Source organism: Cervus canadensis, chromosome 20 (assembly GCF_019320065.1).
Source record: "Cervus canadensis isolate Bull #8, Minnesota chromosome 20, ASM1932006v1, whole genome shotgun sequence".
In the NCBI taxonomy this organism is placed as follows: Eukaryota; Metazoa; Chordata; class Mammalia; order Artiodactyla; family Cervidae; genus Cervus; species Cervus canadensis.
Window position 1 is genome coordinate 57842219 of NC_057405.1, and position 14768 is coordinate 57856986.

At 42.7% G+C, this 14768-nt stretch overlaps 1 protein-coding gene across 1 annotated transcript in view; it reads left to right on the top strand.

The window, feature by feature from the left end:
- The window catches only part of LOC122422664, a 185318-nt gene extending 170790 nt beyond the window's left edge, over positions 1–14528 (top strand). Inside the window, exons 40-48 of the mRNA XM_043439187.1 lie at positions 38–91; positions 742–909; positions 2773–2925; positions 3172–3303; positions 3900–4052; positions 5255–5464; positions 7140–7260; positions 12528–12652; positions 14390–14528. Of these exons, the coding sequence (XP_043295122.1) occupies positions 38–91; positions 742–909; positions 2773–2925; positions 3172–3303; positions 3900–4052; positions 5255–5464; positions 7140–7260; positions 12528–12652; positions 14390–14476 (1203 nt within the window). The 3' untranslated portion in view covers positions 14477–14528. The remainder of the gene's footprint in view (positions 1–37; positions 92–741; positions 910–2772; positions 2926–3171; positions 3304–3899; positions 4053–5254; positions 5465–7139; positions 7261–12527; positions 12653–14389) is intronic.
- The last annotated feature ends 240 nt before the right edge of the window (positions 14529–14768 follow it).

The window sequence follows — 14768 nt, forward strand, 5'->3', positions numbered from 1 at the left end:
ATAAAAGTTCGGCGGTGCACTGTTTTTTCCTCTTCAGGAATTAGACATTATACGAAGAGGTCAAAGTCCACCTGAAGACAAGGCTGGTCAGGTAGGCCAGTTATTACTCTAAAAGCTTTCTTCTCCATTTTTCAAATCCACAGTCTCAGCAGTAGTGAGACATGGGACATGCTGCTCTCATCTTCTTGTGCCTCTTCCTGTAGAAATGCTGTCAATGACAGGTCCCCTGCAGAGACATCCAAAGAGTGTGTTTGTACTTTTTAAGCAATGAGACTTTTTTTCCCTTAGTTTTTTTGGTGACTCTTGTTATTTTTTATTGCTTTGTTTTTTCTTTTTATTGTTATTGGTTGTGGTGGGGGGGGGGTGTTTTCTTCTCAGGTCAGCATGCCATCTGAGGAAAAGGTAGTTAGGCTAAGGTGTCAAGGGAAGGCCAGTTTGGAAATGGAAGCCAAGACAGTTGAAGTATTTTCTCCATATGAAAAGTGCCTAAGTAGCATTTCTTCTGAGTTCATTCATTCGTCAACCATTTATTGAGCACCTACTATGTGTCTGGGACTGTTCTGGGACCCTTGAACCTTCCTTAGCTTCTTCTGCCTGTACTTGCACAAGATATTCACCTTCTTCATTGGGCCCAAAGCAGAATGCCAATTCAACATTGATATACAAAGAACTCTTTCTGCAGTGGCTATTTGGAATTCCTGAGTTATTTCCCATTAAGAAAAATAATATTTTTGCCACTAGGTTGCAGAACTCAGTCATAATATGATCATGGAAATCACTGCCCTGAGAGCCCGACTCACGGATTTGGAGGAGGAGAATCTAAATCTCAAAAAGCAAATTAGAAAAGAGGTCCAAGAAGAATATGAAGCATTAGTCCAAGCTTTGTTTGTGACATGTTTGCACATCAAAGTAAGTGACCTGGGTGGGATGTCTGGACAGTCCCATGGAGACCCAGGTGTACCTGACTTCCATGGTGGCTATACAGAGGGGTTAATAACAGAGTGGGCTTTGTGACAAGAGATTGTTGGGTCCAAGAATGCTCCAGCTCTAGGCTCTCACTGAAGAAAGTGAGTCAGCGATGGGAGGTCGTTATTTTACCAAAAGAGACACTGAATTTTAAATAATTTAGGTATTTGCTATTTTCCTCACTCTACTGCATTGTTACCATCTGATTGCTGTTGAGGCAAGGGGGAGTTCTTCTCCCAAACCCCGACAGTTTTATGTTACTCTTTTGTCTACTGAATGACCATCTAAAACAGGAGAGGGCAGGGCCCTGGGCCAGGCCAAGCCCCAAAGTAGGTAACAACAGCTACCTCCGAGAAGCTCACTGGGCAGATTCAGAATTTGAATCAGCTTTTGAAAATTTTACAACCCTCAAAACTCCCACTAGCTGGGCATATACAGTGTCAGGGAACTGTTGACCTGTCAGTAAAGGTCCACTCAGAAGAGGAGTGATGGGTGCACATGTGCCCACAGCACCGTGGAAGCCTGTCACTGTCTTATGACTTCTGAGCAGCTGTAAGATGGAGACCCATGCCTAAAACAGGCCATTATGGACCCTGGTCCAGCTGCCCCACAAGTGAGAATTTCAGTACAGCCATACCCCCCCCCAAATCTGCCCCCTTCCCTGCTATCAGATGTTCCCCAGAGCTAGCCGCATGTGGGTCCTTCCATTACTCCCTCCTCCCAGGGGATTCCAGGGTGGTTCCTGGACTTGTTCCATTGAGAGGAGTTTCCACTGAGCCTCTCTGCCTTTATCTGGTTATTCCAGAGAGGACTGAACATTGCTTCTTACTGTGAAGTGTCCATAAAGTGCTTACAAATTTTAAGGGATCCAAACCAACTTGCATTGGGCGTGGCACTGCAGCGAAGTGTAAGCAGATAGTGAAGTCTAGAATTTACTAAGCCATCTTTCAGGTGTGAAATTGTTAAAAAAATTTCTTAGGTTCCTTTTAGCTTCTGTCAGATTCCAAGACAAGAAATTCTCTACTTGTCTCAGGTTCAACTAGTTGCACAAGCCCCTGGAGGTAAGGAATCCCTGTTTTACCCCAGGGTCCCAAGAAGGTGGTGAAGATTTTGCTGTGTGGTCACTAGCCAAGCTTTCTGCTGTGTCTCCCTGGCACTAACCTCCTGTTTCCCCTCTAGGGAAGTGGTTCAGAGGTGACAGGATACCCTACAGTCACTCCTTACCCAAGGATTCTGGGTCTTCAAGTTGTACTAAGCAGTGAGCAAACTGTTTCACCATAAGCTGTTAGCCACAGCCACTCAGAACGAACAGGCTGTTTGATAATGAGATTTGTGCTGCAGCCTAAAGAGGAAGGCAGCCGGCCTGATTCCTTCCTCTAATGTGTCTATTTTAATGGAGTTCCTTGTTAGTGGCTCATAGAAAGTGTTTTATCTGCTCAGATTCTGCTGAGTAAACCCCATGGCAAAAATCCCTAGGTTCAAATTCCCAAGTAACCCTTTGTGTGTGTTTCTGGTGAGGGGGAATGGGAGGGTGATTTGCTTTTCCACCTGTGACATCCCATTCTTCTGCCTCCTTGGCGTCTGACAACCACAGGCTCTAAGATGTGCAGATGATGAAGCCCTGCAGATTGAGGACAACACTAAAGGACTAAAGGGGCCACAAGTGACACTTTCAGACAATACCCGATGGAGTAATTGTTTGGTCAATGACGTTTTAATGTGAAATCATTCCTAAAAGTTGAGTTTTAGAAGGCAGAATGACTCTTCCTCAACTGCCCTTCCTAAACCTGAGTCTGCACTTTGCAGGAGAAGTTGGATGAGAATCAGCTTAATTTGATCCAGAAAGTGTGTGAGCTCATCGGCGAAGTAAGAACAGAAGGGATTGACAACATGAAAAGCCTAAAGAAGAAGTGGGGCTCTGCCAGGCCTGATGAAGAAATGAAAGAAAATCCAGCCAAAGTATGTGATTTCACTTAAGAGTGGGGTATCAGCACTTCATCCTAGCGTCTGACCCTGCCACTTGCTTGGGTTGCATTCCTGTTCTGTTTCCCAGAGAAAGCCTGTATCAGGCATTTTAAAAGGGCAGTGGGGCCCACTGCACAATTGTCTCATCTTTTGGAAGGCATGTTTCTGACATTAGGATTTATGTCCTTCCCGAGAAAAGTGCTGAGGGCAGCCTTTTCTGAAATTGAGCCTTCTAAGCAGGAGCAGCTGCAGGCCTTGGAGCAGGACAACTGCGCCCTGGCCGCCCTGGTGCGCAAGCTGAGGAGCCTGGGCCATTGGAGGCTGGTGGTGCAGCAGGCACACTTCCGGGGCCAGCTGAGCAGGGCTGAGAAGGTGAGTGCTGCGGGAGGGGGGCCCCGCCTAGCCAGGGGGAAGGGTGGCACTGGCCTCCCTGAATGCAGCTGCCGCGCTGGCGTCAGGGAGCAAGACCGACAGACCCTCTTAAAGAATCTGACAGTTGCGGATTTCCTGGGAACTGGCAATATCAGAGCCTGGGGAGGAATAGGAAACAGCCAGGAGCAAATGGCAAAGAAACAAATGAGAGGACAGATCAGAGAGTTTAGCACAAGGAAAGGGAAAAGATGGAGTTGGCAAACTTTGTCAAAGCACTGCAAATCTTTGGGTTTCGAACATGATTATCAGTGGGAAATGCAGTAACAGTAAGTTGAAAATCTGTTTTAAGGAAAATTGAAACCAAAGCACATATCAGTAGTGGTTTGGAAACTTTGACTTACTGTTTCCGAAAGTCTTTATTTACTCTGATCTGTCACACTGTTCTTAACTGAAGTTAAGGAGGCAGTGGCCAGCGGGAGCTCTATGCTTCCAGAAATTTCAAAGAATGATGGATGATGGTTCAGAGACTGCTTGTGAAACTGAAAATGTGGAAAGGAAACTCATATCCTACCTTACTGTGTTTGGGATGTTCACAGGAAGCTGTGCAAACTAAAAAAGAGTGTTTGAACATCAAGCTAATGGCTGAACAAGAAGTGGTTTTATTTCGTCAACAGCTATTGGCTCTAAGGCAGGCCCTGGCTAGGGCTCAGGCGGACAATGTGAAGATGCGCAGGCAGCAGGAGAATCAGGTATCTGAGCTCAGAACCCCTCTTCCTCCCTCTCTGTGAACACGTTCTGGCCAGGAGACGTGACTGAGCTGCCTGTAGCAGTCACCAGAGTGCCGCAGAGTGAAGCTGAGCAGACGGCACTGCTGGAGAAAGAGGGCCTGGACCCCAGCTTCCCTTCTCCCTCCTTTCCAGCCCAGAGATCAGGGGCATGGCCAAAAGGCTTTTGTTGTTACTCATATTTGGCTAAAATGGTGAAATACTGCTCATATCTAAGATTGATCGCTCTCTCTCTCTGTTTCTCTGAGTATTTTTTTTTTACCCAGAGAGCATCTGGGGGTCTGAATCTCTGCCTCTAACACCTTCCTTTCATGCTCCAAGAATGTTTTCTATGAGTGTGGTCCAGCCATCAGCATTATGCCCCAAGCAGAGAGTCTTGGTTCCTTTCCTGGTGACCCACACTAAATCTTAATTTCAGACGTTACTGCTGCTCTAAAGAACTGGCACCAAAATAAAGGCTTTTTAAAATCTAAGCTCTTAATAACTGTGCCAACCCTCTGAGCATAAATGAAGCAGAGACCTTAGGTTTAGAGAGACAACAGCTGAGTTTAAATAACAGCCTAGGAAACAGCCTGGGCGTATTTTAAGACATAAAATATAATCTGTTCCTTTTGGACCCTAATTCCTCCATTATGGTGTGCCAGTGAGCTATGATGTATAATTATGTGAGGTCACCCTACAAATATTAATCCTCATTATTAACATAATATTATAAGTAAGGATCAACCTTCTGGTAACTGTTGATTAGAAAAATTTCAGAACAGAACCAAATTATTACTGCTCTTTTCAACCATCTGCAACCTGGCTTTTCCCAGACTTTTCTAGAAGTCAAAACAGAGGCAAGATTAGTGCCTGCTTTGCCCACTCTCTGTATGTATTGCATCGCCCCGTTCTCCCCAGGTCTAGCCCTTCCATTGCTATCACGTGATAAAGGTGTAGCGACACGCAGATGCAGTCTGTAGTAAGTATGACTGTTTGGCCTTGCTGCTGGTTGGCACAAGACAAGACAGAATGGCTGGGAGGTAGTACCTGAACCCAGGAACACGTCACACGATTCTGCCCCTGGGTTTTAATTGAGGGGACAGTTGTGTTGGCCAACGTGTCATTCCCTCTGCTGAGAAAGACCATGTGCCTTTCTCCTTTCCTTTGGCTGTTTCCTGCTGCAGGCACAGTTGCTGAAAGAGTTAGAACACAGAATGACCCAGGAAGCTCTCCGCAGGCAGCAGCTGGATTTAATGAAAGCGACCAGCATGGAGAAGCTCTTAAAGGATGTGGAGCAAAAGGAACAGCACCTGCAGCTCCTTACTGAAGATGCCAAGAGGGCTTCTAAACTAGGCCAGCTGCAGCAGAAGAAAATTCAGAGAGAACTCCGACAGGTAACTCCAGTGAGAGGTAGCAAGTCAGGGCGCACCAGCCAGAGTGGTTTCCTTCTTGTCCTCTCCACACCTCTCTTGCCTCCACAGCAGTGTTCCTTACCTTGGTCACTCCCAGGAACAACAGGGAAATGGAAATATCTATACCTGGGTGATTGTTCAAGCTGCTTGTGAGCAAAGATGGTGGCTTGAGTGCCATGAGGCCCAGAATCTTGGCATGTTTGTCACCCACTTGGAAAGCGTATTTCCACATGGCTCTAATCTTTGAGCTAGGAGGGATCTTTTAGAAAGTCCTGACAAGTAATCTGGAAAAGCAGCAAGTATTATTGTAAGGGAATTTTATTCATGGTGTTTCTGGAATTGTAGAAATAAAAAAGGAAAGGCTGAAGTGGTTTCCAGACCCAGCATGTTCTTCAATATACCCCACAGCAAAAAAAAAAAAGGAAATAATGTACATGTGGACTAATGCAAGTTCCAACAAAGGAGACCACAGAATGAAATTCAACACAAAAGGAGAAATAAAAAAACCAAAACAGCACTTTCTGGGGCAGGTGTTTCACACATATTCATTGAACAAATAAGTCAATTAATTCCCCAGATATATTAGGAAACAGAAATCAGGTTAAATGAAGGAAGTCAGTAAGGGGAATTTTACAAAATAAATGACCAAAAAAGGATTAAAAAATGTAACCTCTCACAGTTCAGGAGGCCAGAGTCTGAAATCAAGGTGTGGGTCCCTCCAGGCGGCTCAGGCAGAACCTGCTCCGTGGCTCCCCTGGCTGCTGGCGGCTGCCCACAGTCCCCGGTGTCCCTCCACGGGCAGCTGCATTTCTCCATCCGGCCTTCTTCCCTAAATCTCTCTGTGTGAGCGTTTGTGCTCGCTCCACTGTTTATGAATTCATCAGCATTCGATTTAGGGCCCTCCCTTTAATCCAGTACGACTTCATCTTAATCACGTCTACAAAAACTATTTTCAAATAAGGTAACATTTTGAGGTTCCAGGTGTCCATGACTTGGTGGAAGACACTATTCAACCTGTTACATTATTACTTTTTCATAATTAAAAACAATTAGGAGATGATAAGAAATAAATTTAAAAAGAAAAAAATGCCTGTGATCTATGCAGACGAGTCACTTTGGACATAGAGACTCTCTGACCAGTGGACTCTGGGTCAGGGGTGCAAGGGGAGAGCAAACATGAAGTTGTCTTCTGGATGTGGGCCTTGTGTCAGGCCTGGAGATGGTGGTCAGTGCATTCCCTGCAGATGATTAGTGGAACTTAGAGGTCTGGGAGAGAGATCAAATCTTTGCCTGAAGCCATGCAGGGGTCCCACAGGCACTGGGGCTTGGCCTACAAGGTCCTCTGTGAACTGGTTCCTCTCCCCTCCCTGCTTCTCCTCTGATAAAAGATAACTTTTGTGAGTAAACTTCTATTGTAAGGGGATAAAGTGTTCCAAGGGCTGCCTCTGTTCCTCACTGATTAAGTTCTTGACGTTCCTGGTGCTGCTGATTTTCGTAAGGCTCAGTTGAGCCTGACCAGGAATTTTTTTATATTCCTGGGATAGCTTTGGTCCCACACTCTCCCTGGCAATCCCCCTACCACACCCTTCACAGTGAACTGATGGAACAGTTCTGCTTCCCAAAAGCATTTCTGCTTCTCAAGCACTTTTCCACTCAGGTGAGAAGCCGGCTTGCCCATGAGCGTAGTATGAAGCTGGATGCTTTCCAGTGGGTAGAAGAGCTACAAAGTCAGCTTAATGATGCTGAGCAATCCTCCACCCAAAGGAACTCACCTGGAGGTAAGGATACCCTCTCTCTGGGTAGAATAAGCTCCCAGGGTCTTGGGTGGGGATTGAAAGAGGGTCCTGGGGACTAATGATAACAATCCAGTGGCTATTAAGGGAGTGCTTCATATTTGTTGAATGAATGAATGAACCTTTATTCTCATTTGCAGTTAGAACTTTCTATTTTAATTCACCTTGGAGTATTGATATTCTGTATTAAAAGGTTTCAATCATAAAAACTAGTTCAAGTTGAAATATGTCACCTAAAGAAGACTGAGTACATCACTAGATTTTGAAGCAAGCTAACACCTTAGGAGAATAGAGGAGTAGAATTTGCCATCCTAATGTGTCTCTTTGGCATAAAGTTTTAAGCTGATTATTTTTGAGAAAAAGCAGACATGGGAAGGGAGTTTCCCTTTTGTACGAAATGTTTACAGTTTTAAGAGCATCTCTTTTTTTCAGTACAAAGAAGAGAAGGATGACCAAATCTCTAGAAATTTATGGAAAAGACAAATCTGTGTAACAATGTTACCCTTATTTATTGTGCTTTTCCTGGTAACCTCTCATAACTGACTTTCCCCTCCTCAACATCCTCTTCTGTCTTTAGCTGAGGATGGCATTTAAGTTGAGAGCTTCAGGAATGCTGCCAAATTACTCAGTTTTCCTAGGCCTCTCCTATGTGCTTGTTGTTGTTCAGTCACTAAGTCAGGTCTGACTCTCTCTGATCCCATGGACTGTAGCCCACCAGTCTCCTCTGTCCTCCACTATCTCCTGAAGTTTGCTCAAATTCATGTCCGTTGAGTTGGTGATGCTATCTAACCATCTTATCCTCTGCTGTCCCCTTCTCATTTTGCCTTCAATCTTTCAGAGTCTTTTCCAGTGAGTCAGCTCTTCACATCAGGTGGTCAACATTTTGAAGCTTCAGCTTCAACAATAGTCCATTCAGTGAATATTCAGGGTTGACTTCCTTTAGGACTGACTGGTTAGATCTCCTGCAGTCTAAGGGACTCTCAAGAGTCCTCCAGCACCACAAATGGAAAGCATCAGTTTTTCAGCCTCAGCCTTCTTTATGGTCCAACTCTCAAATCTATATATGACTACTGGAAAAACCATAGCTTTCACTATACAGACCTTTGTTGGCAAAGTGATGTCTCTGCTTTTTAATATGCTGCCTAGGTTTGTCATAACTTTTCTTCCAAGGAGAAAGTGTCTTTTAATTTCATGGCTGTAGTCACCATCTGCAGTGATTTTGCCCAAGAAAATAAAACCTGTCACTGCTTCCACTTTTCCCCCCTCTATTTACCATGAAGTGATGGGTCTGGTTGCCATGATCTTAGTTTTCTGAATGTTGAGTTTTAACCCTGCTTTTTCACTCTCCTCTTTCACCCTCATCAAGAAGCTCTTTAGTTCCTCTTCACTTTCTGCCATTAGAGTGGTATCATCTGCATATCTGATGTTGATATTTCTCCCAGCAATCTTGATTCCAGCTTGTGAGTCATCCAGCCTGGCATTTCTCATGATGTACTCTGCATATAAGTTAATTAAGCAGGGTGACAACATACAACATTGTCCTACTCCTTCCCAATTTTGAACCAGTCTGCTGTTCCATGACCAGTCCTAACTGTTGCTTCTTGACCTGCATGCAGGTTTCTCAGGAGACAGGCAAGGTCTCTAAGAATTTTTCCACTGTTTGTTGTAATCCACACAAAGTCTTTAGTGTGGTCAATGAAGCAGAAATAGATGTTTTCTGGATCTTCCTTGCTTTCTCCATGATCCAACGAATGTTGGCGAATAAACTGTTGTGTGATTTTCTCCTGTTAATCTCGTATCAGTTGAGTTCTTAGACCAGCCAAAAGAACCTAGAAGGGTAAAGGAAAATTTCTTCCTTCCCGAGAGGATACTAGTGACCACATTTCTCAGATGTTATTCATAAAGTACATTATGATTCTTGGGTCTTAGGGGTTTGAGGAGTCCTATGGAAATGGCAATCAAAACAGCATTCTGGACAACACAGTCAGTGAGCAGCAATGGAATGGAGGCCAGAACCTGGGATGTCTCTAAACTAGCTTCCTCTTCTGTAAGATGAGGACTAAATAAATTCCAAGTTCTCTTCTAGGTCTATCAAAAATATTACCCAATCAACAGCTACAATCAGCCTATTATTAACGTCAGCTGGGCCTTTCCTTTCTGTTCCATAGCCCAGCCTGGTGGTTGACAATATGGACTTTGAAATAAGACAGCGAAGGTTCAAATCCTGCCTCTGTCACTGCTAGCTGTGTGACCCTGGACAGGTTAATTCACCTCTCTGTAAAATACCCACCTCAAAAATGAATTCTGAGGACTCTATGAAACAGTGGGTGTCTGTCACAGAGTGTAGTAACACTAGGTCATTGTGCAAATGTTTGTTATTATACTTTCATACATGTGTGTCCTCCGTTATCTCTGTTTTCTTTTGGCCACTTACAGTGGTGTGAATGATGTGAGCAAACACTGTCAGAAGCAGAAAGATCATTTTCAAAGGTCAAGATAGTTTAGGTTTTCTAAGAAAAAGGCTGGACTTGTTGGTAAAGCCCAAGGGTACCCCCTCCCTGCCCATGCCTGCAGCCTGGGCCCTAACTGTGGGACTGGCGTCCCCCACCCAAGCCCAGATCCAAAGAGGAAGAGTGTCAAGAGCACTCAAGGGCCCTATTTTGACCAATCACCCTGAGTGATTCTGTACCTTCCACTATCCTCTACAGACTACCTGGGGTTTTCTGTTTCTCCCTTTCCCCTCTGCCTCCATATGCCTCCAGCCTAGCCAAACATCTTTTAAATCCTTCTCTGAGTTAACACGTCCAATCACACTGCCATCTGTGTCCTCTAAGACCTGCGCATTTACATAGGAGGACCAGAGTCAGGCAGGAGGCACATGGGGAGAACCCTAATTACCAGGATAGGAATGCAGCAGGAATGAAAGAGAAGCCTCTTTTTCAGGAAGCAGAGGTAGAAGTTACTCGCAGGTCTCAGCCCCCATCTGTCCCCTTCTGCAGTGACGGGAGGGGGTTTGCTCAGGACTTTCTACACGTTGTCTGTTGAGGAAGAAATGCACAACCTGAGAGTTGTGATTAAGGTTTATTTGAGGAGCTTACTAGAGTTTTTGCTGAAAAAAAATCATGTATTTGAACATTATAACAGTACTGCAAATCACAAAAAAACAAGTTAATGATTTTAGTGTTTCTCTATGTATGGGAAGATGCAAGAATCTTATTAATAACTGAGTAGTCTTTCATTGTAGTATATACATATACACCACATCTTCTTTATCCACTCATCTGTTGATGAGCACTTAGATTGCCTTCATTCTTGGCTGTTGTAAATACTGCTTGCTATGCTATCTTTTCAAATTATAGTTTTCTCTGTGTATATGCCCAGGAGTGGAATTGCTGGATCATGTGGCAACTATTTTTAGCTTTTCAAGGATCCTCCATACTGTTTCCCATAGTGTCTGTACCAATTTACATTTCCATCAATAGTGTAGGAGGGTTCCCTTTTCTCCATACCCTCTCCAGCATTTATTATTTATAGACTTTTTGACAGTGGCCATTCTGACTAGTATAATACCTCAGTGTAATTTTGATTTGTATTTCTCTAATAATTAGCAATGTGGAGTATCTTTTCATGTATTTGTTGGTCATCTGTGTGTCTTCTTTGGAGAAATGTCTATTTAGGTCTTCTGCCCATTTTTTTTATTGGGTTGGTTTTTTGTCATTGAGTGTATGAGCTGTTTGTATATTTTGGAAATTAAGCCCTTCCTTGTCAATCATACCCATTTGCAAATATTTTCTCTCAGTTTGTAGGTTGTCTGTTTTATGGTTTCTTTTGCTCTACAAAAACTTAAAGTTTGATTAGGTTCTATTGGTTTATTTTTATTTCTGTTGCCTTGGAAGACTGACCTAAGAAAACATTGCTACAATTTCGGAGAATGTTTGACTATGTTCTCTTCTGGGAGTTTTATGGTGTCATGTCTTATATTTAAATCTTTAAGCCATTTTAGTGTATGGTGTGAGGGAGTGTTCTAATAACTTCATTGATTTATATGTAGTTGTCCAGCTCTCCCACCACCACTTTCTGAAAAGATTCTCTTTTCTCCATGTATATTCTTTCCTCCTTTGTCAAAGATTAACTGATCATGGATGCATGAGTCTATTCCTGGGCTCTATTCTGTTCCACTGATTCATGCGGGCTTGATCAAGGCTTGTTTCTTGAGGACTGACTTCTCTCTGCATCTCTGGGCCCTGAGCATGCTGGGAGCAGACAGGAAGTAGAGCCCCTTGGGAGGCAAGATGTCTGCCACCTCTGTAGCTTCCGTCCTCCGTTCAAGCTCACATGGCAGGAGTGGGGAATGGGGAAGGGACTGGGCTGACTCAGGTCATGTGACCAATTTTGAACAAAGCACCGAAGCCAGAGACTGAGATGCCTGGTAGGCTTAGGCCCAGCTCACATGTTCTCATGGAGCTGACAGGAAGGTCAGCTCACTCTCTCCTCCTCTTCACAGCAACTAGTTTATCTTATTTATTCTTAACTTGAAGTATTATTTACAGTATGTTAGCTTCAGATATACAACATAATGATTCAGTATTTTTAGAGATTATACTTTATAAAAAATTATAATACAGCAACTATTTTAAATCTCCATGGTCTCTGCACTGTCCTACTCCTCCCCTATCAGATGGGAACTCCCTCTACTTCTTGTCCCTGGCCTAACTAAACCTAAACTCAGCTGCTTCTCCTTCCTTCCTGTTAAAATGGAAAAGGTGTTCCTTTTCCTCCCTGGGACAATCACTGTGATCAGCATCCCATGGGCTTCTATCATCTCAGGGGCCTTGAGCTAATCTTTATACATTCATATTTCCCACCCATCTATCCTGATCTTGCAGTGAACAATGACTTGTTGAGCATGTATGTGCCATTAGCATAAAATCCACCATAAAATTAATATCTGATCAGTTGCTTGAGCCAGAAATCGGAAAGCTATTCTTCCTTACCCTGCAAACCCAACTAATTACCAAGTCCTATTAATGTGAATATCTCAGTTTGTCTACTTCTACCCACAGGTTCAAGTAACCCATCATCTCTTTCACTTGGTCATAGACGCTCAGGCAAAAGACACTATTCATGTTTTGACATCTTCACTCAAAACAGATGAAGCTGAATCAGATACCCATTTTAAGCTCTGAAATTTTATGAATTAAACCTAGACCTGTACATTGCAGAGATATAATTTAGCATTTTTCACATTACAGGCCTTATGTCCCAAGCTCACTACTCCCTAAGTTCTGCTTCCACATCATCCAGATACACCCAGCAACACCTTTTAAAGACTCAACTCATGGGCAGCAAAATAACAAGGATTCAAAGGCCAAAGACTGTAAGTAATGATAAATTTGATTATATGAAACAATGAAAAATATAAATATGAAATCATGGATTTAGGGTCACTTCAAAATTACATTAAAAATTGTGTATCAAGATCTTATCTCAATGGTTGGATCTTAGAAAATAATATTCTGGGTTTCTCACTAAGGGAATTTGTCCATGAATTATTGCTGAATCAATGTGTTCCTGCAGGAAGGAGGGTCTAGGGTTTCCTATTCTGCTAGCTTGATGGCATCACTCCTCAATAATAAAATTCTAATGCTGAAACAAGCCCAAAAACACTTACTCAATTAAATTCAGTAAATGGGTGTGAAAGTCAGTACAACACCTGGACACGGTCTCTCAATTTTTTTTTTCCCAATCATCTACAGTAATTAACTAGCAGTGCCACAGCCTTTGCGTTCCCTGGCAGCAGAAATAATTTCAGAAGTCAGCCTTAAAACATGTGAGAAATGCTTGGAATGCAGGTTAGGTTGAAGTATAGCACATATTTGAAGAATTTTTCTTTAACTGTTTCACCTCTTAGTTCATGTAAGACACCATTTGAATCCTCTTTCACAACCTTCTCTATGCTGCTTTAATAAGTATTACACTCTTTGCTCCATTGTTTTTCAGAATTCCCTCCAGAGAGGTATATATCTAATCATCACACTTAAGAATTCCTCTCCTCTTACCTTGAGAAAAGTTAAGAGGAAAAAATATGATCATTGTCAGAAAATATGCCATCCTAAGGCCTCTTTTGAAGCCAATGGTCTAGTTATTGGATCAAAAGTTTGTTGCAGTATTTCCAGACATACAGTTAAAGGGAGACACACAGAGAGGGAAGAAGCAGGTCAGGAACATACCCCACTGAGAACCTTGACCAAGTAAGGCCACATCATCAATGCCTGCCTTTTGCTTGACCCACCAATCTCTGTGCAGTCATCTTTCACCAAAAGGTGACATTCTACTACATGTGTATTTGCTTCTGCAAAAGCCCTTTCCAAAAGGAAGCGATGTTCTGTTGACCTGTATGGGACCACAATGGCTTTTAAGCTTTACTCTATCCCCATTTCACTCCCCAAAACAAACGTTCCTTATGGGGCAGGTTGCTGATCACGACTCTTATGGTTGAGCAAGTTGCTAAGGAGCTAAGTACATTAGCGGAGATGCACTAGGTTTCAGATTTAGAAGGGTGATGGTCTAAGACCAATTGTTGCCTACATTACCCTATTAAATAAATAAACTGTAATAAGTAAGGAAGTGTCTTATGGGCCCATTGGCTTGTGTATAGTAGAGACCACAGGCAAAAAGCCAGAGGTCCAGGAAAGCCACAGAATCACCTGGAACCTCTTCAAATCTATCTAAGGTCTGACTTCTTAAACAAGGTCTATGAGACAAGTCGGATAAATACAGACTGGGAGGAATTTATAGAGGGCTGAAATATAAGACCACCACTGATCTTCTTTTAAAAGTAGCACTGCACTAACATAAATGATAAAACATTAAGGAATTTATTGATTTCTCCAAATATATCTTTCCTTCCTTAGCTGGATATGACTCTCCATTAATGGATTCATCCCTGACTAGTTTCCTTTATAAACAAGAGGCAAAATATGTATGACAAGGCACACTAGTTTAACCCAGACTGAACCAATGATCTAGGTCTCATTAGTGACTTGTAATGATGCTATAATTATTAGTCATCATCTTTTTAAAAAGGCTCTAATACCTACTTATTATTTTGCAGGTACCTATTAAACACAAAAAAAGAACTGATGATGTCTTCCTACCCAATGTGGCAGATACTGTTCAACTTTCAGCTTTTCAAGTTTAAACAGCTCCATCCAGAATCCCATTTAGACCTGATTGGTAATCATATAGCCTTTTTCCAAGTTTTATTTCTATAAGAATTTGAATGAATAAAAATGATTCTAAATTCCATTAAGCCTTTTATCTAAATTTTACCATATGTGAAGATTGTATGGAAGGACTGAGATTATATTGTGAATGTCCCAAGTGAAGTAGGATTTGACCCTAAATTTTAATAGTTGATTTGCATTTCTACATCCTAGGCCTTGCCTCTGGTCAACCAGCAGCCTCTTAATATGGGTTCTAGAGTTACTGAT